Source organism: Bos javanicus, chromosome 3 (genome assembly GCF_032452875.1).
Source record: "Bos javanicus breed banteng chromosome 3, ARS-OSU_banteng_1.0, whole genome shotgun sequence".
Taxonomy (NCBI): Eukaryota; Metazoa; Chordata; class Mammalia; order Artiodactyla; family Bovidae; genus Bos; species Bos javanicus.
In genome coordinates, this window is record NC_083870.1 from 10,664,023 (window position 1) to 10,690,963 (window position 26,941).

A 26,941-nucleotide genomic window follows, 5' to 3' on the forward strand; every position below is an offset into this window, starting at 1 on the left:
TTGGGGGATTCCAAGCAGATGGCCCAGCCAGATCAGGCCTTTCCTCATCAAGTATCTTACGCTTCACGGTAAAGAAAACTCATTTGAGTTAGGAGTGAGTTACAAATCCTGATTCCATACCCTGAGAACAAGGATGGAGAGCAGAATGAGGTGGAGGGGGAGGCCTGAGAGAAAGAGAGAGCAGAGCACTCACGCAGGAGTATGAAGTCAAACTCTGACAGAGAGGCACGTATACACATAGGCATCTGTTATTACTCAGTCGTGTCCGACTCTTTGCAATCCCATAGACTGTAGTCTGTCTGTGGGATTCTCCAGGCAAGAATACTGGAGTGGGTAGCCATTCCCTTCTCCAGGGAGTCTTCTCGACCCAGGAATCGAACCCAGGCAGATTCTGTACCATCTGAGACACCAGGGAAGCCCATCTGTTATGACATGCATGCATCTAACATGGACATGGGTTCTAACAGATCTAGACAGACAGATGCGCACACACATGGGGATTAGGACTATGCTGAGGAATAAGCCTCAGAGAGATGACTCCTGGAAAGTGGCTTTAGAATTATCTTGCTAGGTTCCCTGAGCTAAGTCAGGTCCTCCAGGACGCTTCTCTCCTCCACTCCTCCCCCACCACCACCCTGATCTCTAAGCAAAGCCGACAGGAAGACAGAAGGCATATAGAAGGTGGAGAGGAATGCTGGACAGGCCAGGCAGAGAGGAGTCATGCTCTCAGTTCATCTTCACTCTTCTCTGTTTTTCTCACTGCAGCAGCATCTCTTCTTCCTTTACTAGCTAAGCCATCTCTTCTAGCTTTTTTTTTTTTTTAAGGTTTAGCTGCTCTCCTCAAATTCTGGTCCCCTTGCTCTTGCCCTTTGAGATGGCAGTAACCCCACACCTCAAGAGAACATCTGTGTGCCCCGAGGATGTTTGTACATCATGCACTTTCTCTCCAAGCCAGCCAGAGAAGCAGACGCTGACAGCAAAGTCTGGTGTGAAATGTCTCTCTCTCTCTCCATTCTCCTCCTTCTCCTTTACGTCCCCAGACAAAATAAGAAACCACCAGCTTCATAAAATAAAAACAGCGTAGACTTTAATTCAGGTTGACAGGTGGGCAGAGAGCTAGGATTTGCCTCCAAGGGTGTCCAGATGAGAAGTCTGTGTTGTAGGCAGAGGCAGGGAGGGTGGGGAGGTGTGAGTGGCCTGGTAGCAGACCCAGGCAAGGAGCAGGGGTGTAGCCACGCAGTGCAATATTGCCAGGGCTTCTGCCACATCCAGCAGCATGTCCAGGGCCTGCTGGGCTGGACATGTTGACACCACTATGGCCTTGGACCTCACTAGGGAGTCCAATCCCAGAGTCATGCCCTGAGGCCACCAGAAAATGAACCAGACCCACAGGACATCAACCCATGGGCATGGTGCCCTGCCCAGCACCGTCTTCAGCCCCTTGGTTCCCAACAAACCCAGTGGCAACAAGACAAATATGGCAAAGCAGGCTGCAGCGTGTATGTACCGCAATGTTTCCCACTCCCCGCTAAAGGTCACGGTGCAGAGTCCTTGGGAAGTGTCACTGCCCAGCACGACTGGCAGTGACAGGAGGGCAGCCACTCCCCAAAGTCCCACAGTGACCCCCAGCCTGAGGCCTGGGACTTGGCCTGCACCCAGCTGGGGGCCCAGGCAGGCATGGTACCCTATTAGCAGAGCTTGAGCAAAGGCTGAGCCATAGGCGACCAAGTGAGCCAGGTGGCACAGGGAGGTGATGAGAGCCCCACTGAGGCCCCGTGCCAGGATGGGCACCACGATGCTGAAGAGGGCACTGCCCACGGCCAGTTGCACCAGGGTAGACCTGTCCTGGTAGAGCTGCCAGCGGAACAAAGGTCTGAGAAGCGCATAGAGGATGGTCCCACTAGCCATGATGCCCAGGATGCTGACAAGGATGAAGAAGGGCAGTGAGGAGTAGTTGAGCAGTGAGCAGGAGTGGCAGGGTGCAGCTGCTTCCACGTCGGTCTCATTATAGTCTGGATAGTAGTCCTCCGGAAAGTCAAACAAAAAGTCCTCTTTAATGGCCAACTTGGTGGAGTCGTCATCAGCCACCTGGAGGACATCCCCAAAGAGACAATCAGACCATCCAGCTATCCCTCTGAAGGGGATCCTGGGAGCCGAGGGCAGGAGGTAGGGAGAGAAGGGCAGCGGGAAAGTGGGGGCTGCAAGATCTGGGTGCAGGGGAGAGGGTGGGAGAGGACAAGACTGAGCAACTCAGGAGGAGCCAAGAGTCATAGGAAAGCAAGGGACGGGGAGTGGACAGGCCTGGGAGAGAGGAGCAGGTCTGGATGAAACGGACAGAGACAAATGAGGAGGCAAAGAATGGGGGACCCTGGACACGGGGAGAAGAAGGGGACAAGGAAAACGAGGGAAGAGACAATAGATGACAGAAGGAGCGAGGTATAAGACACAAGGGGCAGACAGAAGGGGTGGTAGGAGGCAGAGAGGGAGGGGCTGTGGGCTCAGCCCCACACTCACCGGGTAAAGACAGTTCCCCATGACGCTGCTGGGTGCAGGGCGGGCAGAGAGATGGGCTGGGGTAGTTCTGTCAGTGGCTGTGGTTCCAAGATAAGCGCCAGGGACTAATGAAGGCATCAGCCCTGGGCAGGGCCATGGGGTGGGCAGGGCATTCAGGAAGTGTTTACCCCACACCCACCGCCTGTCTGAGCCCCAGGACCACTTACGGCACTGACCCCAGGGGCTTCCTGTTTTGAGACTGGAGTCCGCTGGTGAGGACCCACACTCCGGAAAGGAAAAAGGTGGGGACCATGTTTTTCTGAAGGTGGAAAGGGAGGCTGAGAAGCCAGGGGGCTTTCCAGCACAAAGGGATTCTCCAAGCACAAGGAAGGAAGAGGGGGCCAGAGGTGAAGTGTGAGATGGTGGTAAGAGATGTGCTGGGAAATTGGAGGGAAAGGGCAGCTGATGGCTCTCACTGTTTCTCCATCCCCTTGAACTTGATCCAAGGAAAGATAGTTCAAAAGTGACGTGTTTGTGGGAGGGGGTGTTAGTGGTGCTTGTTGGCTGGATCCATGTGATGCCAGCAACCTGAGCGGTATGTGTTTGGGTGGGGGCTCCTTGTGTATCATTCATGGTGTAGGAATGTACTTATCTTTATGCATGGCTGTGTGTTGTGTATCATATCTGAGTGCCAGGTTTTGGGCTGAGTGCTAGGTGTCTGGGCGTGTGTGCTACTCTCTGGGTCTGGGTGTTTTGGTATGACAGGAGGGAAGGCTAGGGGGCAGCTGTCGAGGTTGTATAATGAAGCTGCTTCAGGGAGTAATTGGGCATTTGCCCAGCCACCTATGGGCACAGTAAATGCGTCTTCCATACCAAGTGGAACACATGATGTGACAAGTTAAAGCAGGCTCTGGGGGACAATGGGATAGCATAGTTTAAAATGGGACTGTTGCCTATGGGGCAATCTCTATTCACATTTCTGTTGGGGGATATAAAAGTCCTGGAAACGCGACATTGTCCTGGCATCTTAGCAAGATGTAAAGTGTCTTGTGGTGGGGAGAGCGGTTTCTTGCCAGCATCCTGCAGGAGGATGCCCCTAAATGGACATTTCTGCCCTCTGGTGAGCCGTCCCCTCACCACCCCAATTTTCACATGACTTCTGCTCTTTTGTCCCCCCACCCGCCCCTACCTTGCGTTTTATTTCCTCACTGGGGGACGCTTAGTCTGGACACGGGGAAGGGTGACTCATAGAGCATCCGAGTTGGAACGATACAGAGGGTTAGTTAGGTGAAACTACTTCGTTTGTCCAAGGCGCTGGGTGTCATAGCGCTAATTCTGCCAAGTCCTCCTCCCCACTCACTCAGGGGCGGTTGGAGGTGGAAGCAGAGGCGCAGAGGAATGGTCACCTTGCCGGGATGGTCTCCTTTCTCCTGGGACACTAGCTTCAGCTTCAGGTTCAACATGAAGGGGATTGAAAAGGGAGTTTGGGGGTCTGTTGAAGCGATCCTGGGATGGTGTCGGAGGTCTCCTTTTTATCCAGCACGGCCTGGCAGAGGACACTGGGGAGCAGTCAGGTACCCCACCCAACACTGGAATGTAAGGACCTGGCCAAAGGGCACGAAGGAACGCTCTTCTCTCCCACAGAAGAGTTCTGTCGTTTCCATACAAGACGCCCTGGAGAGAGTGGCCTGGCAAGGCACACACCACCCCTGGAGGCAGCAGGTTTCAGAACAGCCCTTACACACACGCATCCCAACAGGATCAAGAGTGGCAAGAAGGAGGCAGCCGAAGGACACGGATAATCCAGATATATTGAGGGTGGCCCCTCTGAGATCAGCACAGGAGAGTTAGAAAGATTATAAAGATACACGGTGCCTCCCTGCTCCCTGCCCCGCCCCCCACCCCCAGACAGACACACACAGCACAACGGCCCGTTTCCCCCCGCCCCCCGGTACAAATATGGCTTCTGTGTAATATGGACAGAGTGGTTCAGCTCAAAGAGGAAGAGTCATTTTCCCAAAAGCGGGTGCTGGGAGGCAGGGAGCCCACAGGCCTGGGGCCCTAGGCTGCCTTGCTGCTGTAAGAGGAGGGGGCCCAGGGCCCTAACCAGCGGCTGGAAGATTCACGACAGTATTACCTGAACTGAAGGGGGTGGGCAGACCTGCTGGCTGCAGCTGCCCCTACTTTGCACGCCCCTGGGTTGCCAGGACAGCAGGACATGCTGGAGGAGGGTGAGAGGGGTGCCAAGGGGCACCCTGGGTCTGAGGTGGGGTGGCCGGTGGGCGAGGAGGGCGCATGGCCTCGTTTCCATGGCAACCGGCTTGGCCACAAGGAAGACAGAAAATCAAAAGCAGGGATGGAATGGAGATGGGAAGGAGACAGGCGGTTTTGCTCCTAGCCCTCAACGCACCGGGTACAGACTATGGGGACAAGAAGTGACAGCGGTCATTCCAGGGTCAGTGCCAGCGGGAGGCCTGGGGGATGCATAGCAAAGGCTTTGGCACTGACTCCGTGGCTCCGAGAAGGGGAAACAGAGGCAGAGGTTGAACGCCCTGTGTTTCAGGGAGAGATGAGATGGATGACTGAGCAAAAACACACCCTGGGACTGTTTTCTCCATAACAGATGGGTGCTGGGATTGGCATGGAAATACCAGGAAGGAGCGACATCCCAGGTGAGGTACACAGCCTGCCTAGGGACTGTCAGCTCCCACAGCCCTCCTCCTCATGCCCCGCAGCCCCCCACCTGCCCAGGAGCCCCTCTGCCTCTCACTCACATAGACATGTGCACAGACACACGGACACACACAGACACACACATTACTACTCCCTTCGTTTGGGCAGGAAACAGCTCAGTGCAGTGAAGCTCCTTTTAGTATTTTTGTTGTTCTGTCTGCCTGGCTGCTGAGGGAGGGAGGGAGGGCTTGGGGAACAGGAGGGGGCAGAGGGCAGCACAAGCCAGGGAGGCGAAGTTGCTGAGCAGTGCCTAAGACAAGTGGTTGCCGTGCAACAGTCCAGGGCTCCATCGAGAGAGAGTCAGGGGCCCCCGGGCGGGGAAGCAGATGCAGTTAAGGGCCCAGAGCAGCGCCTCCCCCACAGCTGCTAGAGCAAGGAGGGGCCGCCTTGCTCTGCTATCCCCCAAGGGTGGTTCCACGGTAAAGGGCCTGGCTTCATTCACCATAGGGGCCTGGTGGTGGGGCGAGGGGCCAGAGAGGGCCATCTCTGCCATCCTTTCTCTCCAAATCTGCCCTTCCTGCAGGGACCTGCATCCTCCCACGTGGGGAAGCCCTGGGCCCCCACGTGGCTGCATGCCACCTGAAGGTCACATCTCCTGGGGTGCCCCCATTCACTCCTTTCCTGTTAGGGTGGGGGAGGGGCATCAGGTGGCACTTTCTCTGTGCAGAGCTCAAGGTGGGCGACTTACAGAGGAAAAGCCACCTCCGTGCCTCCTGCTCACAACCTCCTCAACCCCAGAGAAATCCAGGAAGAGGCTCTCATGATGGAGGGCTGGTGAGAGCCCCCCACCAAACTGACCCAGCTCCTTCCTGCCCTAACCCTTTCCTCATCCTCCTCCTAACACTCCAGGTTTTCTGTTTGTGTGTTTTTTTTTTTTACTTTCCTCACCCCAGGGCCCCTGCCCCTCCAGCCTGGAAACGGATTTGATTTGGGATTGTTACAAAAATAATAATAACCCAAACGCAGAGAAGCCACGGAAAGGGCTGAGGGCAACCCTCCCTCCCCACCCGCCCTCCCCATTCCAAACCGAGTACAAAACCGCACCCAAAGCAGACATTCTGTACAGGGGGGTGGGGGAGGGGCTGGGGAGCAAGCGGGAGGGGCGGCCCTGGGGTCGCTCTGTACAAGTCCAGGTTGGTGATGGCCCCAGACGTCCCCATGAGGTCCCTGGGGGGCGCCCCTAGATGAAATATTCCTTCTTGTCGTCCCCGCCCGACTGCCCGCCTTCTGCATTGATGATGGCTGTGTCCGCATCTGGGGCATCGTCGGAGCCTTTTGCCTCGTGTGTCAGGTAGGTTCCTGGGGAGAGAGAAGAGGCTCCTTCTTTCAGGAGCAGTTTCCGAATCTCGGAGGCCCCCCTGTCCACTTTCCCACCCACTCACCCACACCTTGCTTCTGTAACTTTTCTCCTACCTAGAGCTTTCTTCTTCCCCACCTGCCCTAATTAGCATCTTGCTGCTGCTATCTCTCACCTAAACACACTACTAAGAATTGATGAAGCCTGCTCTTAGTCTCATCTATAACACAGGCCAAAAAAAAAAAAAAAGTGTGTGTATGTGTGTGTATATGTGTGCGTGTATGTGTATATACACACGTGTGTGCTCATATCGTGGTAACAGGGAAGCTGCATTGTCGGCTCCATGACAGCGCTGCTGAGATCTGGCTAGCATCTGACCAGTCCACAGAGTCAGGCTGCTGGCCAGGGATTTCCCCGGGTGTTCAGTGGTTAAGATTCTGTGTTCCCAACACAGGGGGCCTGGGTTCAATCCCTGGTCAGGGAACTAGATCCTATATACCACAGCTAAAAAGATTTCATGTGCTGCAATGCAACTAAGACCCAGGCGGCTAGCTTACAAGAAATAACAGAGGGCTAAATCTGAGAGGAAGGCATATGAGGAGAGGGGAGGAAGAGACGGCAGAGATACAAGCTGTTGCTGCTGCTGCTAAGTCGCTTCAGTCGTGCCCGACTCTGTATGACCCCATAGACGGCAGCCCACCAGGCTCCCCCGTCCCCAGGATTCTCCAGGCAAGAACCCTGGTGTGGGTTGCCATTTCCTTCTCCAATGCATGAAAGTGAAGTGACAGTGAAGTCGCTCAGTCGTGTCCGACTCTTAGGGATCCCATGGACTGCAGCCCACCAGGCTCCTCCATTCATGGAATTTTCCAGGCAAGAGTACTGGAGTGGGGTGCCATTGCCTTCTCCGAGAGATACAGAGAGGAGAGAAAAGGAAAGGGATGGTATGGGGTTAAGAGGTGAGGAGCTCAAAGGACAAAAAACACGAGGCTGAACCGAAAGGAGCAAAGTGCAGGAAGAAACAGGAGGGATATGCAGAATTCCAGCAGTTCTGTCTGGAAGCAGCCCGGGAAGCACAGAAGCATGGGAGCAGCAGCTGACTGAGTGGGAAGGTCTGACTTTACTTGGATGATCACCAAGTGATCAGGCTTGACTATGGGGCTGGCGGTGCTCAGTTATCACAGGTTGGCTGTGTTCTTTCCTCCCACCAACGCTCCAAGGGTTTCGGACACTCTAGCTCACTGAGACTCCGAAGGCCCTTCCTTCAGCCCGCTCCTACCCTGCCTGCCCCTGATGATCTCCCTGTCCACTCTCAAGTCCTCCTGATGCTCCTTCGTGCCTCTGACCTTTGTGTCGGATCAAGTAGTGACCGAGGAAGATGAGCAGGATGAGCAGCAAGAAGACGATGAAAGCCACGATCCCTCCAATGATGGCGTGGTAGGTGCTGGAGGACGAGGGCACTGGGCTGGGGTCTGGGGGGAGACGGGAGCACACAGTCAGATCTGGGAAGAGCCTGTGCCTTACCGCGTGTCTGACCAGGCCATGGAGCATCTTACACCACAGAGAGAACAGAGCAGCAGCATCCAGCAAAAGGGACATGTATCACTTTACACCTAGTTTCTTACACAGTACCTGAAACATAGTACATGTTTTGAAAAATGTATTCAAGAATAAATAGATATATGCTCACATTTAACCTTCTGAGTTCGTGAACCTGAAGCCTGACCTTGGTCCAAGATCAACACTTTGATCTCTACATCATTTCTCATCTTCTCTCTCTCTGTCAGTGTCTTTCTTTGAATTTCTGGGTTATCAGGATATTCTTTCCCTATCCCCCATACCCTCTTACCTCCTGTCTGCTTGGTATTCTGAGCTGGCTTTTCTAGGGGGCCTTCTCAACCTAATCATGCATTGTCCTGATTTCATATTGGAAAGGAACAGTGAAAAAAATGTTAGAGACAGGAATAGGCACGTGGACTGTGGATAGACGGTGGACTGTGATTCCCTGTATAAAGAAAACTGTTCCTTCTTGTCAGGGAGTTTAGAGTTCCAGCAAGACCCAATCTTCCTCTCATCAGAAAGGTCTGGGGTTCCATCTTCACTTCCCCACCATCCAAAGGTTTGTCGGAAGGACAAAGACTGAACTTCTTCCTCCCAGTTCTGACGGTCTCTGTCATCAGATGTAGAGAATCTGTCCTCCACAGCAGTGTCTCCAGAGGACAGATTCCCAAGCACAGGCTTGGCCAGGCATGCCGAGGAGAGCCGCAGTCACAGTCAGAGCCCCACAGGTCTGAGGAGGCCGTGTGCACGCCTGGGAAACAGTTCTGATGCGTCCAAAATTATACGAGCTCTAGTTAAGGCTCTCTCACCCATGGGAGAGCTATTATTATTATTATTATTATCTTTATAGATTCACTTTGAGTCTTGATGCCTCATTGACTTCTCGTACATTTTCCCTCTCCTACCTTATGTCTCCTCTGGCTTGACTGGGCCAGCTTTTTAGCTCCTTGCCTGTCTCCACCTTATTTGGGGGGAAAAAAAAAATTATGCTCTGGTTTTTATGCTCTGCTTGGGAGGGAGGGAGAAGAAGGTCCCTGTGGCCCTATGATAGGAGGAGTGGGTGTGATGGTTCAAACTGGAGGAAACACAGTGAGATTATCCACTGTTCCTTTCCCCTACCTCCAAGAGAATGTGAGATATAATCTGTATTAAAAATCAATTCTAGATAATTATCCCAAAGACTGTAAGAATGAAAACTCCCTAGGAAAGCCTAGGTTAGCACGGCGAAAATGACCTCTGAGTTCATCAATTACAGGTTGGTGTCTCTAGGTATAACTCCCATTTAATTTCACTCCAGGTAATTGGAAGTCAACCCCGGTTTGGAGTTCTCCCTGGAGGCAGATGCAGTAACTAACTCTACCACCAGGCGTCAGCACTGGAAGCAGATCAGTCAGAGAGGACTGGGCTTCTAGCACAGAGTGGCGGGATCAGCAAGAGACCAATCGCAGGGGCACAGGAACTTTCCTTCTCTGCCAATGGTCCTCAGAGTTGGTCTGGAGAGATCTGGGGGCAGACACAGAACCTCGGTGCATTGTCCTTGCTCCTGGCACCCTACAATAGCTTTGTTTGTTGTGCCGAGGCAGCTCCTGCATTGCTGAGGTTTGCCCCTGGAGTCCCAAGACCTCTGGTTTCATATCCCTGGGAGGCCTGATTGCTATCTCCACACTGCTTTAATGGACATTTCATGTAAGGGAGTCTCTGATGTTCCCCTGACAACGCATTTCCCCTAGTGTGAGGAAACCCTGAGTTTCTAGCGGGACTCAGTGTTACTACGTGCTGCATGCTCCGTTGCTTCAGTCGTGTCCGACTCTTTGCGACCCTAAGGACGGTAGCCCGCCAGGCTCCTCTGTCCATGGGATTCTCTAGACAAGAACACTGGAATGGGCAAGAATACTGGAGGCCATTTCCTCTTTTTTTGAACCCCCATCTCTTACACTTCCTGTATTGGCAGGCAGGTTCTTTACCACTAGCACCACCTGGGAAACCCCCATTGTTATCGGTGGGGGGGCTCTTCAAAAATACCCTTCATAAAGAGGCCTAGCCTGTCACTTTTCTTGAAGCTGAATTTTGTAGTCACACCTTTGGGAAGAAGTTCAGAGAAGGAACATCATCTAGTCTCTCTAGACGATATGGCGTCTGAGAAAAAGATTCTAACTATCTCTCCGCATAGTACAAATTTATCTCTGGCGTCTCAGAAAAAGATTCTAACTATCTCTCCGCATAGTACAAATTTATCTCTGTTTTCTGCATGGATTCTCTATAGCATGTCAAAGATCCTCAGAAAAGGAGATGGCAGTAGCAGCATGCATTCTGTATTAGTCACAGAAGTGACTCTGAGGATAGCCCTGCTGCAAAGGCAGGTGCCTCTACACGCACACATGAGTGACTCTGGGGGCTGGGCACACAATTCTTATTCTTGTTGCCAGGTGAGTGCAAAGATTGAAGGATGGCATCACCGGGGTCATCGCTGCTAAACAAAGGCAGATCAAAGTCCAGCATCCCATCGATTTTTCCTTATTCCACATCCAAGAGTGGACCCAGAGCCTGAGTCCTCGGGCCCTCCAGTGGTGGACTGTTGCCCGCCTAGTCCACTCCCAGCCACGGTCTGGGGAGGCTATCAGGAGACGGAAAGATCAGAGGACCAGAAGGCAGAGGAGAGGAGAAGGGGTCTGCTGGACGAGAGCTATGGAGGGCTCACCGTTCACGTTAAGGGTGTAGTAAGCCTTGTAGCTGCCCATGTTACTGGTGGCCGTGCAGCCGTAGGTGCCACTGTCGCTCTTGTTGAGGAAGGGGAAGATCAGGGCGCTCTCCTGGGCCATCTTCAGCGGTGGCACGCTGCCCTCCTTCTCCCACACGTACTGCTGGGGGCTGTGGAGGCAGAGAAATCCGGAGTGTTCAGGAAAGAGCAGGGCAGGGAGCTAAAGGAGGAGAAAACAAAACTGCAAACAGGGAAGTCAAGGACAGCGTGATGGGGGCTTGAGCAGTTGAAGGGGCCAGAGACACTGAGCTGCTCAGGGGGACGGGGAGGTGACCCTTTGAGGCCTAGCCTGGGGACAAGGGAGACTGCCGAGCTTGTATCTAACTGTGGTTTGGTTCCTTACGGGAACTTTAGGGGCTCAGTCGGGGACCGGCCCGTGCCCACTTCTGCTGCTTTGCAGGAGAAACAGAAGATGGGCCTTGTTCGATAGTGTCAAGGAAAACGAGAGGCTCAGATAGCACGAAGGAGACAGGAAGACTTGAGGTGAAGTCTTCATGTGCAGAGGTGTGTTAAAGTCCAGGAAACGGATCCTCTTACACGGGATTGCCACGTCCCTCACAGTGGAGCAACAGCTTTTGGCCCTCGCGAGGATGTGGAGGGTCTGGCCTTATCTTCGCTGTCGGTGTGTCTGCAGAGAAGGAAATGGTGTCAATGTGAAACTCCCATGCCATTTAGACTGCCTCCATCTCAAAACCATTCAGTTATGCATGTCAGCATCCACCTCTAAAGGCCTAGGAGCCCAAGAGGCTGTGCATCCAAGGCCACCCCACCCCTGCCTCTGTGAGCAAAGACTACTACTGCCATTGGATGTACAAAAACCCTGGAGAAGTAGGGTCATGTCTGTCCTTACTAGGGACCCAAGGGATGTCTTAACAGAGAGCTGAGCAGGGGAATCACGGGATCACCTGTGCCTAGCACATAAATGGGACTTAATACATATTTTTGACAGAAAAAATGAATTTGATCACTGATTGAGCTCACAGTCTCTCCATCCTCTCTGCAAGGCAGTTTAAACAGGAAGCACTGCTGTAACGCAAAGCATCATTTTTTGGGGGCCAGTCCAAAAATGAAGCGAGAGCTTGGAAAGAGCAAGAGATGGGGGTCATATTTTGGCTACAAAAAGGCACTGACACAGTATAGAATGGCTCTGGGAAGGAATAATGGCAGCTGCCACCAATGCCGAAGGGCTGCTTAGGAGGCTGGGTCCAGATGGCCGCACAGAACAATACAACCAGATGCCGGTTTAGAACAACAGATAAAGAGGCCGAGCTCCCCCTAAGGATAGAGCCAACCTTAACAACCGGTTAATGAACGTGTTTCAGTCCAATCAAACGGGACAAAGAGAATCAGGCCAGGTGAGAGAATGGGTGCTCCGGGGCCCCGCAGCCAGAGAAACCTCCAGTGTGGTGCCTGGAGTATAGCATTTGTTGACTGACTGCTGATCACATGGAAGCCAAAAGGGTCCCTGGAGAGTGACTGCCAGATGGTCTGGTACCTAACAGAGAAGTCTTTGGGACTCAGACACGAGAGGGCCTTCTTCAGCCCTGGCCAGGGGCCAGGACAAGAAGCTCAAGGTCAGGGGCTTTACACTCAGAACTAATAATCAGAGGAACAACTTAGAGCAATATAGACCTTTGAAGTTTGCAAAGTTCTTCTTATGAAAATTCACTGAAGTAGACAGGGGCCACTCTGAGATTAAATGCTTTGGTGACAGTGACATAGCTAGTCAGCAGTCACCGCAGTCACAGCTAGTCACCGCAGCTGGGGTCCAGGCTGTCTGCCTCCAGATGAGAATCTGCTAAATGGACAGTGAGGCCGCCCCAAACCTCACATTCAAGTGTCAGCAATGGGTCTGGCAATTGATTAAAATAGCACTGGTGTCAGGTCTCGATCTTCCATAAGAAAGAGGTGAAGGGTCTGAGTTCTTTGAGAAAAGTACCTAGTCTTTAGAAAAGTTAGGACAAGAAATACATTATTTTGTAACTCATTATCTTCTGCCTTTGTACTTTATTTTTTTTCCCCTTGATTTTTCTACTCAGAAAAGTTCTTTTTGAAAATTGCTAAATTTCCCATCTGTTTTCAAGGCAGATTCCATAAAGGGATGAGGATCTTAGAAAGGTTGGGAGTAGAGATTGTGACAGTGGCCATTTCAGGTCAGAATCCCTAAAATCATAGAGCTGGGGCAGATGGGGGGAATACTGGGAAAAATCTATGACTAATTATGCCAGAAAGAGTGGTTTTCCTACCATCTCTTTTCTTGAACTCATAGTATGTTAGACCAAGAGGAAGCCTTTGTGATCCATGTCCATCTTCTCATTTACCAAATAAAGAACCAAGCTCAATGGGTTAAGTTCCCTAACATCACTTGGCTAGGAAGTGGTGGAGGGGCAGATGAGAATCTGTGTCTCCTGACTCCTGATTTGCTACAGTTACTGCTATAATTTACAATTTAGATGCATAACACTGGCCTAACCCAGGAGATGGTAAATTTACCTATTGGGCCAAATCCCTCCAGCTACCGCTTTCTGTAAATAAAGTCTTATTGGAACACAGCTATGTTCACTATTTACATATGATCTATGGCTATTTTCCTGCAGCAACAACAGAGTTAATTAGTTGAGACAGAGGCCACATGGCCCTCGAAACCTAAAATGTTGACCATTGCTGGAAAAAGTTTGCTGACTGTTGGCCTACCACTGGCACATCTTGTCTTATTTTTTCCCCCTATTTACTTATCTGTGCCTGGTTCTTCATATACAGTCACCCACTCTTTTCTTTTCTCTGTGCATATGTGCTAAGTCACTCCAGTCATGTCTGACTCTGTGCGACCCTATGGACTGTAGCCGGCCAGGCTTTTCAGTCCATGGAAACCCCATGGAGTGGGTTGCCTCCTCCAGGGGATCTTCCCAACCCAGGGATTGAACCCACGTCTCTTAAGTCTTCTGCACTGGCAGGTGGGTTCTTTGCCACCAGCGCCACCCGGGAAGCCCTTTCTTTTCCCTACTTCCCATCTTATACCAGATCCTCTTCACCCACAAGCCCATGACATACATAAAACTTCTATGCGTTGAGCAGTGGATCTGTCAGCTCCCTTTAGAGATTCATGGTTCACAGAGCACACGATGTCTGCACCATCATCCTCCCGGGTGACCTGGAAGGTGACTGAGCTGCTGACGGTGAAGGTTTTGCCATTGGGATCTTCCTGTATTCGGGTAGATTCCCCTAGAGAGCAGAAACAGACACATGCACACACACACATAGACACAGAGTGGGCCCTACCATGCAGGGATTGTGTGGGCCCCACCATAGACATACAGATGGTGCATCTCGACTTAGACAGACTTAGGAAGTTGTGAAATGGATATGTACATACAGGGAGGATGGAGGCCCCAACACACACACACACATTCGAACACAAGTGTACACAGAGTATCTATCATTCCCTTCTCTTCTTCTACACCGTGGCTTATGTGCACACATACAGACAGACAGACATGTACCCCTCTCTCCCTCTCTCCTCCCTGCTGCCCCAGCACCACCTCCTCCTATTGCCCCCAAGGCAGGAGGAACTTACCATGGAGCTCTTGGTCACCCTTCCTCCAGGTGAGCTGGGCTGCAGGTTTGCTCCCAGAAGACTGACAGCTTAAGGTGGTTTTATCCTTTTCCCGTAATGATGACTTGTAGCCACTGATTATAGGCTTCTGTGGGATTCCTGCCACGAACAGGGGGTGGCCAGGATAGGAAGGAGAGGCACCCTCAGCTCTCCCTGCTGGGATGGACTCTCAGAGGGTTAGGATATCTGGGTTCTATTTTGGTTCCTGATGGGTAGAAGGCTAGAGAAATAATCTTCCTCTTTGATCTACTTCCTGAGGACCAGGAGGAAAGGCCACCCCAGAGGGAAAAGATACAGTGGTGGGAGATTTACTGTACCTGAGATGATACATGACTCAATGCACTAAAGCACAACTGGGTGGCCACAGACATAGTGTGAGGCTCAGGGAAGCAAAGAAGGAAATTGAAACGTGGGGTCAAGATGAGAGCATGCAGACAATGAGGGTGCTTGTCTTGGAAATCAAAATCATACACTGAACATATTTCTCAGGTTTGTGTCACATCACACAGTTTTCGGAGGTAAGTGGAATAGACACTAGCATCCTTTTGTTACAAGTTAGGAAATTCAGGCTCAAAGGGAGTTAAAGATTTGTCCCAGAGCAAACAGTAAGTAAAGGAGAAAAGATGAGAATTACACTCAGCACACTTTGCATTTCATTACATTGCAACATTAATACAGGCTGAACTTTCCCAACATGCCTGGAGACTTGCTTGGCTCTAGGCTGCTTTAGAGGCCCACCCAGGGAGATCTGTTTGCAAGGAAGCACGCCGTGGAGACATCGGGGTTTGGGAGCCTCACCGAGCACGGTGACGAGGGACTTGGCAGTTCTCACGGGCATAGTGAAGATGGAGCAAGTGTATTCGCCCTCATCGGCCAGGGCCACGTTGCTGATGCTGATGCTGAGCTCATGGGGTGTAGACTTAACCAGCTGAATCCGATTATCTCGAAGGGCTGGGGGAAATCGTGAGAATTGGAAGCAAGACTTTTACTGGCACTTTTCATCTTAATCTTCCAATCCCAGGCCAGTTTTTTTTTTTTTTTCTGAGAAAGGGTCTAGCATGGTTTGGGGCAGGGGAAAAAAAAAACAAAACAAAACTGCTCCTGAGTTTGAGCAGTCTTTAGGATATTCAGTCCCTTTCCTAGGCCCTTGGGCTCAGTAGCCTCAGAGATACTCAGAAAAGTAGATTGGATGTGTGGGCTACCTTGGGGCAACACTGTCATCAGCTGTCTCTCCGGGCTCCTTTGGGGTGCCCTTTAGTTTGGGCAGGACCCTATAGGACCATGCATGACCTGGGTCAGAGCCACGATAATGAAGTTTCTCTGGAACCAGTGGAGGAGCCCATGGCCTGTTGATTCCCCAAATAGCTTCCCTTCATGTTTCTCAGCCTCTGGACTGCAGGGACATCTCCTCTCAGCTCTGCAGCCCCGTTCTTTAGCCCATGGGAGGGAGATAACTCATAGGACGCTACCTCTCTTCTCCCCAAAGTAGAGAGTCTGCTGGGCAGGGTTAGACCACTGTAGGGATGAGTCCTCATGGTCTTTCACTTGGCACTTGAGCACCACGGTGCCACCAGCCACCACTGTCTCATCAGATGTCCAGGGCTGACTGTCTGCAGGAGTAGAAGAGGGTTAGTTTCCAGACACAGTGCTGACCCCTCCACCAATTTCTGGGCTAAAGTCCACCTCATCTAATTATGACCATCCAAGGCCCACGTCTCTGTATTCTTTTTAACACATCATGGGGGAAGGAATAGGGGTGGGGGGGGGGTAGGGGAAGACAGACCTTATTTCCTCTTGCTTTGAATGCACAGAAAAACAGTCACTTGTTGAATATTTGCTGAATGAACTGACAGGGCCACAAACATGGAGAGGAATAAAGGCACTCAAAATCTACACATATCATTCCACATGTGTCTTTTCTGATAGAGCGCTACCATTCACCTTTGAAAACACACATACAAATCTGTCATTCTCTTTTACCTTCCTGCCACCACCTAAATAGGAGAGCAGGAACAGGAGAAGCAATTGTAACTAATAATCCCCAAACTAAAGGTGAAGAAAAGGCCAAGTCGGCCCTTGGGTTACACATTCATTTACACAAGAGGTAGCTGATAAAACTGCAAAATAAACAAACAAAAAAGATTAAAAAAAAAACAAACAAAACAGGAACATTTGGACACAGACTTCTCAATTCCTCCAACAATAACTTCCCTTTAGTCATCAGCTCCCTTAACGTATTCCTCTCGGTATCAGTGCTACCCACTTCCCAAATCAACATACAAACCCAACTCACCATCCTGATGTTATTTTAAAGAAGAATGGATTAAAGCTTTCCCTTTAATGATGGAGGGACATGGTTTCTAATCCCTCTCTCCTTAGTCAAGTTAAACAAAAGAAGATAATAAGATAATATACGGATGAGGCCTTTGAATCCAAATATACCTTCCAATCAGTTCGAGCTATGAGCCCCTCAGCTTGTGTGACACTTCCTTCCTTCACCCAATATTGTCCCATGTGCTCCCCAGCATGGACTGATTCCCAATATTGATTCCCTCATCTTCAGGAATGACTTCCTAGGACCCAATAGCTCTGACCTTCCAGCTCTGATTTCTGAAACATCCACACAATTTCTTCTATCCTGCTAAGTTATTTAACTAGCAATGTCATCTCTGATTCGGAAACAAAGAAACATACTTCCTACACTCCCTAATTGAGCAATTAAAAAAAATCCCCACACTCCCTATGGCACCAACCTTATCCCTACTTTATCTGCTTTCTCCTATCTTTCTTGGTCCCCAGAGTTGCATTTTCAAGGAGTATTCAATGAGCACTACTGGCACAGAGGGGGCCCTGAGGAGTGAAGTGGCACCTGCCAGCGTTGACACCAAGCACCAACAGCTCTGGGTGGCTGTCTCCAGAAGGGAGCCCAAAGCCTGGCTGGCAGTTTTAGCATTTAGAATCATAAAATTTAGGACGGACAGGGATCTTAAGGCTCATGGTATCCATTTCCCTCATTTTACAGATGGAGACAATGAGGCAATGTAGGTGAAGTGATTGCTTCAGATCATGCCGCTGATCGATGGTTCCAGTTAGGACTAGAATCCTCCTGACTCGCAAGGCAGTGCTCTTTTCTCTGGAATGCTCCTCAGGTAATCGCCTAACTTGAGAACTAAAACTACAACTCTGATATTAGCGAGCCAGAGACTGAGTGGGCTGAATAAATGTGGAAGTGACATATTCCTTAAATATTTCAACGGAAGGGTTGGAAAGTCTTTCATTTACTGCTCACCATATAGTGATTTTTGACTAGTAATCCCATTGTCCCTTTCCTTTTGAAGAATTCTACCTCAATCGTGTCCTTCCAGAACCTCTTTATTCTGCATAATACACTCCTCCCAGAATCATTTGATTTTTGGAAAAAGGTGTAGGGGAAACAGAGGTGTCTGTACTGGAGTGAGGGAAGGAGGAGTAGGTGCCAGAGAAGTTGGTGGTGTAGAACTAAGTACTAAAATGTCAGATGGAGAGGAGGAAGAGTTGTGTGGTAATGAGGGGAGTGAGCACACGGGGTGGAAGCAACATGAGTGAGAGATGATTTGAGAATGGCTGAGGGAACTGAGGGACATTGAGATGAGGGGGCCTGGGTTCTCACCTTGACTGGCCAGCATGTCAGGGCTGCTCCAGACTGTGGAGCTGATGGCCTCGTCGAGTGGAGCCAGAGTTCCCAGCTCCAAATTCTGCTCTTGCCAGTAGCCTGGGGAGAGAGTCTCCATCAAGGATGAGCCCTACATGTAAGCTGCTATAGTTTGAGATCTGTACTTTCATCGCTGGGGATGGGGGAGAGGACTGGCCCCTATGAAAAGCACTTTCACCAGGGTACCTAAGAGAAGGTGGTCTTCTCACAAAGGGGAGAGATTAACCTGAGTCTTGAGAAAGGAAGTGAAGTCCTTGTTTGAAAGGGTGAATTAAGGAGGATGCTAAGCTTTAGCATCAATCATATAAGGTTAGAACCAACAGTGAGCTTAGAGATCGTCGGGTCCAGTTCTTCCAGTTCACAGAAGAGGACAATGAGGCCCACAAGGGTTAGAAGTGGGTTGGTAAAGGTCATACAGAAACATGAAAGATAACAAAGACTCTTCATTTCTGATCCAGGATTCTTTCTGCTACACCATATTCTCTACTAAAACAATGGCAGGTTTAATAATTAGAAAATTCCATTTAATCCTTTAAATAAACGAGTTAAATAAGCATATTGGTATTATCATTTCTACCTCACAGAGAGGAGACAGAATGACGTGACTTGCCCAAGGTCCTACAAACAGAAGAACAAAGACTAGAAATTAAATGCCTGCTTCCAAAGCCCAAGCTCTGTTTCAAGGTAAAACCCTCAGCACTGAAGACAAGAGACCACAGTTGGGGCTGCAAGTTGCCCCACGCCTTCCCAGATTGTTACCTTCTATCCAGAGTTCAGATTCTCAAGTTCTCCTCCGCCCTCAGTCCCACCCACCACTTTATATCACTGACTCTGCTCCCTCATCTGGCACAACACACGCCCAAGGCCTGAGTCACGGCTCTCTTCCTAAACCCTTTTGTGAAGTAGTGTACAGTGTCCGTGGCCTATTCCCCCAACTCAACCTGAGAGGCAGAGGGACAAAGAAATCAATTCGCAGAATCTTTCCAGGAGCGCCCGTCGGAAGTAGCCAATCACGTACGCAAAACTCCGTGACGTCATCGGCTGCTGAGCAGAGTGCGGAGCTGCTCCTTGTCCCGGGGCCGGAGTCCCGGCAGAACTTCGCCAATCGTCACCTCCTCGCGCCGGCTCCGGAGCCAGCGGAGGTGGGGGTTGGGAGAGGAAAGGACGAGAAGAGGGTGGTGGGACCAAGGAAGATGGGTGGGGGTGGGGTGGGGAGGGTACGGGGTGGCATGGGTGGCAGGCCAAAAAGAGAAGTGGGAAATGGGCTTAGGGTCCACGAGAAGAAAGGGAACGAGGGAGAGATCTGCCGAATCAAAGGGAAAGGAGGGTGAGGGCCCGGAGGGCGTGGGGGAGGGGAGAAGGGAGACAGATGGGGGAAGGGAGAGGGTGTTAGAAGGAGTCCTAGCCTCCGGAGAGGGCTCTAAAGACAGCTTCGGAGACGCCGTTGCTCTTCAGTCTTTCTCAGACATCCTGCAGGAGTTGGGAGACTTGACTCTACTCCGGAAAAGGAGAAGCACTGATGCCCAAATGGGGAAAGGGGTACAACAGAGAAAAAAGTATCTGTAGCAGGTAGAAGTCGACAGGAGAGGGGACAAGGAAAGTGCTGACGAGGAGAGGCAGAAAGGATGAGGCTGGGAGAAAGGCGGCCAGGATGAGGTCGCCGAGGGTGCTCAGAGCCTCACCCTGGGGTCCAGGCTCTCACCCTGCTGTCTTCTGTGGACCTCAAGCATGGAGGCAACTGGAAGTTGGTGAGTGTTTCATGGTATTTTCCAAGTAGTCTGTTTGTGGGTCCTTCAGTGGGAACCCAGATTGGTTGTGCTAAAGCTTGGCATGGTGGAGGGACAAGGAAAGCCAGAGAGGGGTCAGTGCTCAACCCCACAGTATTGGTACCCAGTATACAAAGTAAGCACTAAACAGACCTTTGCAATGGAGAAAATAGCCTTCTCTTACTTTGGCATAAAGGCTTTGAGTTTTCAGAGTGGACTTCCAACCATGAATTCATGTCAAAACAACCTTGAGAGAGAGGCCGCCAGATAGGGTCTCTTTCTAGAGGTCTGAAGAGGCTCAGTGACCCACCTACAGGCACACAAATAGGGCCCCTTTCAAGGGTCCTCTGTCTCCTGCTGGTTGGTGCTCTTAAAGCTTTTTCAGCAGCTTCTCTTTCTTACAACGTTTCAGCCCACTGTATTGCAATTTTCTTTAGTTATCAGCCTCCTTATCTAAACTTTGAGTTGGTAAAGAGGGCAAGAGCCTTCCCTTTTTCATCTTTGTGTCTTCAGTACTTAGCCTATCATGGGCCCTCACTACATTTAATTGCCTCTAGTAATTCATTCAGTCACAATTGGCACTCTGCTATGTCCATTCTCACTCAGGCAGAGCATGTCTTCTGTCCAAACAGCATGGATTTAGTCTTCATTCTATTGCTCCTTATTTCATTTGTGCTGTTTTCGGCCTTCTCCTCCGCTGCTTTTTTCCTTGCTTACATTACATTCATCCCTTTCCTCTTCCTGCATTTTGCTGGCATTTTTTTTTTTTTTTTTCTGCATAGGATGAATATGTGAAACGATGATGTTAGTCATTCAAACCAGACTGAATTGTTTAGTTGAGGGGTCTGATAACTAAACAAATAATCTCTAATAAATGGCATGTTGGGGATATGCTTGATATATATTGTCTCTGTAGGTTTATAAGGAACTCAGTCTGGTTTGCTATGTTTTAAGAAACTGATTAAGAAATAGCTCTTTTTTTTTTCCTGCGAGGGGTGATATTTTCCCCTTTAATTCTCCAAAGTACTTATGATCCCCTGTCTCCTCTTGAGAATTGTCTGTTAATATGCCTGAAAGTTTTCTTGCTGTTTTTATAAAACTGTACACCTGTAATGATAAATTCTGAATAGCCACTCTCCTGGGAGCAGATGAGTGATTATATAATGTTATTCATAGAAACATGGATAAGTGGCAGAAATTATAACCTGGATTGTGAAAGCCTTGTTCTTTGGATTTAGATCTTGCCAATCGTTTATGACATCAGCATAAATTCCCTCAATGGGTTCAGTCTGGAAAGAACTTAAGAGAGTGCTCTGAAAAGGTGGCATGCACTTTGAAGTGGAAATAGTGACAGTTCTCTTCAGGCAGGGTCACTGGAAGGAAATGTAGACTTTGAGACCATAAGCCCATTAGAAAGGGGAGGCCCAGGTTACTCACGTAGAAAAACTGATAGAGAGAGCTCCAGTCATATAGGTCATGTTGTTTCCCTGCTTAGAAACCTTCGCTGACTTCCCATCGTCTGCACATAACATCCAGATTTGTTAGCCTAGCTTACAAGATCCTGCGGTTTGATGCCAATATGCCTTTCAGCTTTGTCTTTTCTTTACTTCACTCAGCCCATATCCCAGACATATGATGCTATTTGGAATTCTTTCTGTAAACCCTTTGCTTTACAGCCAAGTTCACTTTCCCACAGTCACTCTGTTGATAATGCCCTTCACCCATCTGCACACATCTAAGCTCTAACCATCCTTAGAAGCCTATTTGTTTGTGGCACTTCCTTCAAGAAGGTTTCCCTGATTGCCTCAGGCGGAAATCATTTCTGATTTTGTTGTTGTTGTTGTTACATTTTATCTGCTTTTCTTAAATTACGCATCAATCTTTACTTTGAGCTAAAAGTTTGGCTTCCCTTCTAAATTATAATAATTCTGCAGGTAGTGTTGATATCTGATTCATCTCTATATCTGGTACCAGCCCTATTACAGCATATTGCACTTAGAAGGTGCTTAATAAATATTTCCTTAATAAATGAATCAAAGATGTTGAACATCTTCAGTTGGGGTAACTAAGTTCAACATATGCCTGTGAAGAGGAAAGAGCAAATCAAACAGGCTAGGAAGAAATGAACCAAGGAAGACGGTCGATATTGCAGAGGCTGAAGCTCTAGAAGGTTACAAGATGGGGGAGGGGGGGTGGATCTCTATTTATTGATTACCTTCTATGTGTCATGATCCAAGCCAAGTGCTCTGTTTTCATGATTCCAAAATAACCTGTGTGTATGTGTTAGTCACTCAGTCGTGCCCAACTCTTTGGGACCCCATGGATTGTAGCCTGCCAGGCTCCTCTGTCCATGGTATTTTCCAGGCAAGAATACTGGAGTGGGTTGCCATTTCCTCCTCTAGGGGATCTTCCTGACCCAGGGATCGAACCCAGGTCTCCCACTTTGCAGGCAGATTCTTTACTGCCTGAGCCACCAGAGAAGCCTGAATAACCCTTTAATAGACATTAGTATGCATTATTGGAGAAGGCAATGGCACCCCACTCCAGCACTCTTGCCTGGAAAACTCCCATAGATGGAGGAGTCTGGTGGGCCGAAGTCCATGGGGTCGCTAAGAGTCGGACAAGACTCAGCGACTTCACTTTCACTTTTCACTTTCCTGAATTGGAGAAGGAACTGGTAACCCACTCCAGTGTTCTTGCCTGGAGAATCCCAGGGATGGGGGAGCCTGGTGGGCTGCCATCTATGGGGTCGCACAGAGTTGGACACGACTGAAGCGACTTAGCAGCAGCAGCAGTATGCATTATGTTAAGGATGAGTTAACTAAGACTCAGAAAATTTAAGTAACTTTTCCATATGATAGATCCAATAAGTACTGAGATAGGGCAGCCTTTAAACTTAGATATCTCTGACCACAAAGCCCAGACATTTTTTTGCACATCTTCACTACACTGCCTCCCATTGTAGAAGCATGTGCTTTGTGTGTGTGGTGGGGGGCAGAAGGTATAGTTGGAAATATTCCTTCCTGCATTGCTAGCCAAGGTTTGTTCACCTAAACAATATTCACAACAGTCACCTGCAATACGATAAAAATTAACAGTGTGGCAAGTTGGAAGTGGGAGCTTGTGGTGTTGGTATGATTTATACTGACTGAGTTATATTTTCAATTGGATTCCTTAGTGCATCTTCATCCATACCTTTGGGGGCTCGCCTCAAGGAGCTGGGATGATTCTTTAGTTAAGCAAGCAATAGATGCGTCTGGTTAAAATAGAATCCCTTCACATTTTCGTAGCACTCTGGCTCTAGGCTATGAACTAAGATTGCCTTCTGGTTTGCTCTCAGTTGTCTGGGGCTGTTCTTAATGCTTGGCCTATTTACCCATGAGATCCAGTATCTTCAGGACTCCCAGCATTTTAAAGGACAAAGTAGCCCTTTCACTCTGATTCCTTCTGAATGACTGTTCATATTAAGAGGAGCAGAGGTGGGAACTGGAGACTTACTAATGTGCCTTTTAAAGCATACATTGACACCTGTGATTTTGTCTTTCACCCATAGTACAGGGCCTTACACATAGTTAAGTACTCAATAAATATTTATTGAATAAATACATGAGTAACTGAAATGAATAAAAATGTATTATGTTTCCAATTTAAGTGATGATAGTAGGGAAGTTTATGTGCTTAAAGTTTATTGCTTGGTTGATGTATTTTCCCTGCCCTGTCTGTTTTGGGAATCCACACTGCATGGGCCTTAGGGCCATATATAAAGTCACAGGCGCACATTTGGGACAGTGGGACAAGGGAACAGAGCTCCCCTGCATAACCACTGCTGGCCTTGCAGTGCTTGGGTCCAGAGCTCCACTTCCCAGATTATAGAGAACGCCAGCTCCTTGAGTAGGAGTTAATGGTGATGGTGATGGTAATGGTGATGATTCAGCATTTCTCTAACTCCAGAGTTAAAAATATTCTTCATCCCAGCCTACTTGTTATTCCTCACGACTACCATGGCAGGTGGGTGGAGGAGTGTTATCTCCAAGGGAAAAACACCCTGGGGGCTGTGGCCCAGAATGCTGAAGGGACCCACTTTTAGGATTTCCCCACCCCCATTGCTGGGCTCCCCGGCCAGGTGATCTCACTCTTGATTCTTCCCTGACCCTAGCTATGTAGTGGATTCTTACATGTATTTCTGTCACACTGAAAGGAGTGGCCATGACAAGGTCAGAACTAGAACTCAGTGCCTGCATCCTTTCCTTATGCCCAGAGCCATATTTTTCTTTAATAGTGAATGTCTGCTTCTGCATTTGGAAGAAAGTGGACCAATCTCATCTGAGGCCCGATTTAATCCATAACTCCAAGATTTGGGAAGGGAGTTACTTTGACCTGCGTAGCTTTAGAGCATAACATCCTGATCACAAAGAACTCTAAACTTCATTTCTCATGCTTGCTCTTGGGTTGCCAGGAATTCTGTTACTTCTGCAGAAGTCACTGTGTAATTTTCTAGTCGAAGACTTTGAGGGCATGAGTGTCAAAATGTTCTCTCTCACTTCCTGCTCTACATTCCTTTTTAACTTTGTCTTCCCCAAGTCCCCAGTTCGCTTCTATTCCCAATATTACAGAGCAGTCAGACGAAAGAAAGCTGGGGCCATAGAGGTAAGAGTTATTTTGTCATCATGGCTTGTATGTTTTTTCAAGTGTACTTCCTTCCCTTCCTGTGGCTCCTCAGGGCAGGCTCCTGTCCCCTCACAGGCAACATGATCCCCTAATGGATCTCCTCACTCAGCTCAGGTATGCTCCAGCTCACATCCACTTCAGAGCCTCAGAGCTCAGTCACGCTTCAGCTGCCTGCCTCCTGATCGGCCTCCTCTCCGGCTCACTGCCCCCGCCACCCTCTCTCTGGCTGGGCTGCTGAGACCTTAGCTTCTCAGTGTTCCCTCCCTCCCTCCATTATTTCTATTGTTGTCTGGCTTTCCGTCCTGGAGTCTTGTTTATCTACTTTCTCTCTGGCTCCCAACAGCCTCTTGGCCCAAAGAAGTCACTACTCTTTGGGAGTGGCTTTACTCTCCCTGGGGCAGGGGGCGTACAGGATATAAGTCAAACTGGATGGTGAACAGGATGGGGAAGAGCACCTTCGCTGTAAGGAGTCTCTAACATGCTGATTAGCCACCATAGCTTGGTAAAGTGTAGCCAAGAGAACAAGGGATCTTTACAGAACGAGGGGTCTTATTCTGTTAGGTGATCCAAGAGACTTAGCTTTGGAAGGGACGACTCTGGGCTCAAACAGGCTTATTATTGTAGGCTGGCAGACACCTTTTGGCTGCATCCTATGCAGTTATTAGAAATGAAAGGCTTTTGTTTCCTGGTGTTGAAATGGTGTGGCACTTAGCTTTTCCAGGCTGAATGAGGAGGAGGGGATCTTTAGGGTAGTTGGCTAGTTGACTAGCTTGCCTGCAGAGGGCGTGAGGTTGAGGTTAAAACAAAAAGCATATTGTGTTGTTAACCCTCTTTTCACTAAAAAACAAACAAACAAAAAACAGTTATCCCAAATGTTTTCCCGTATCCAAGTGTTTTTTTTTTTTTTTTTAAAAACCCACGTTTTAAGATGCCATGAATATCTATGTCTGTTCGCTAAAGCCCTGCAATCAATTTGCATGTTCTGGTCATTTTCTACTGACCCCTACTGGCCAGAAGTGGTTATTCCCAAGATAGTTTTGAGTCTTCCAGAGGAGAATGTAACTGATGTCTTTTCTGACTCCACTACCAAAGTTCGGTAATTCCTCACCTTCTTTTCTTGCACCTCATTCTTCCCAAAATATTTTCCCGTCTATGATTCTTAGGTTTCCCTAGTGGCTTAGATGGTAAAGAATCCACCTGCAATGCGGGGGACCTAGATTCAATGTCTGGGTTGGGAAGACCTCCTAGAGAAGGGAATGGCTACTCACTCCAGTATTCTTGCCTGGAGAATTCCACGGACAGAGGAGCCTGGCAGCTTACAGTCCATGGAGATGCAAAGAGTCAGACACAACTGAGTGACTTTCACTTTCACTATGATTCTTCGTGACTTTCACTTTCACTATGGTTCTTTTCAGTTCAGTTCAGTTCAGTTCAGTAGCTCAGTCGTGTCCGACTCTTTGCGACCCCATGAATTGCAGCACGCCAGGCCTCCCTGTCCATCACCAACTCCCGGAGTTCACTCAAACTCACGTCCATTGAGTCGGTGATGCCATTCAGCCATCTCATCCTCTGTCGTCCCCTTCTCCTCCTGACCCCAATCCCTCCCAGCATCAGAGTCTTTTCCAATGAGTCAACTCTTTGCATGAGGTGGCCAAAGTACTGGTTCTTTTAGAGTTGATAAAAATCCCAAGTAGTGTCTAGTGCACACTTTCTGTTTTAAAGACGAAAAACCAAGGTTCACAGAGGCTTAGAAACTTCTAAGTGTGGTCACACAGACAGTTAGTGGTAGCTGGGTTTATAACCCCAGTCTTCTGTTCTCATTGTCAGTCCTGTGCACTAGCTAATTTGGAAGTTACCATTTAGTGTGACTTTACTTCCAGTGACATCCACTCTTCCTGCTTCCCATCTCCCTCTGCATTGCTGTGAGGAACCCTAGGACTCTGGACCTCCAGGGAAGTCACTCTGCTAAATGCTGGGCAGGTTAGAGAAGTTGGGGTGAAATGAGGAAGCAGAAGGTGTGGATAATGTCCCCCTACAAATGTCACCATCTTCCTGGCAGATTCCGATTCTTAGAGGAGGCTATGGGGCTGAAGCCGCTTCCATGCCCTTAGGAATTAAAAGGGTGATGAGGAGGGTGGGCTGTGTGAGTGTTAGCATCTGTGTGGAGAGCTGGTGGATGCTAACCTGATTGTGATGTGGGAGACAGAGACTAGAAGGGAGAAAGCCGCAGAGGAGCTTATCCTATTCTTGAGCTAGTGACAGAAAAAATCTGGAGGCAGAAGTGGGCTTGCAGTAGGCTGAGGGGGGGCCCTCAGAGACTTAGTTAAGATTCTGAGGAGCAGAGACTGGGAAGTGGGTGGCAGAG

General features: G+C 49.3%; 2 protein-coding genes and 1 long non-coding RNA gene across 6 annotated transcripts in view; 1 reads left to right on the forward strand and 2 right to left on the reverse strand.

Moving 5' to 3' along the window:
• Positions 1-1,065: 1,065 nt before the first annotated feature.
• ACKR1 (atypical chemokine receptor 1 (Duffy blood group)) lies at positions 1,066-3,126 on the reverse strand. Its single transcript, XM_061402198.1, has 2 exons — positions 2,515-3,126; positions 1,066-2,088 (listed from the first exon to the last, which is right to left on the reverse strand). Exons 1-2 carry the CDS (start codon positions 3,124-3,126, stop codon positions 1,117-1,119), a joined length of 1,584 nt encoding a protein of 527 aa, XP_061258182.1. The 3' UTR covers positions 1,066-1,116.
• CADM3 (cell adhesion molecule 3) overlaps positions 1,066-26,941 on the reverse strand; it is a 36,066-nt gene continuing 10,190 nt past the window's right edge. The window contains exons 2-10 of one of the 2 annotated variants that reach the window (XM_061402209.1): positions 18,101-18,202; positions 15,921-16,061; positions 15,250-15,402; positions 14,413-14,550; positions 13,890-14,060; positions 11,376-11,466; positions 10,779-10,948; positions 7,867-7,992; positions 1,066-6,525 (exon numbers count right to left, since the gene is read on the reverse strand). In XM_061402209.1, the coding sequence (XP_061258193.1) occupies positions 6,407-6,525; positions 7,867-7,992; positions 10,779-10,948; positions 11,376-11,466; positions 13,890-14,060; positions 14,413-14,550; positions 15,250-15,402; positions 15,921-16,061; positions 18,101-18,202 (1,211 nt within the window). In that variant the 3' untranslated portion in view covers positions 1,066-6,406. The remainder of the gene's footprint in view (positions 6,526-7,866; positions 7,993-10,778; positions 10,949-11,375; positions 11,467-13,889; positions 14,061-14,412; positions 14,551-15,249; positions 15,403-15,920; positions 16,062-18,100; positions 18,203-26,941) is intronic. The other variant, XM_061402218.1, reaches the window with a different exon arrangement.
• Positions 18,171-26,941, forward strand: part of LOC133238766 (uncharacterized) — a 102,249-nt gene continuing 93,478 nt past the window's right edge. For all 3 annotated transcript variants that reach the window (XR_009733621.1, XR_009733623.1, XR_009733620.1), the window contains exon 1: positions 18,171-19,890. This is a non-coding gene — a long non-coding RNA (uncharacterized LOC133238766). The remainder of the gene's footprint in view (positions 19,891-26,941) is intronic.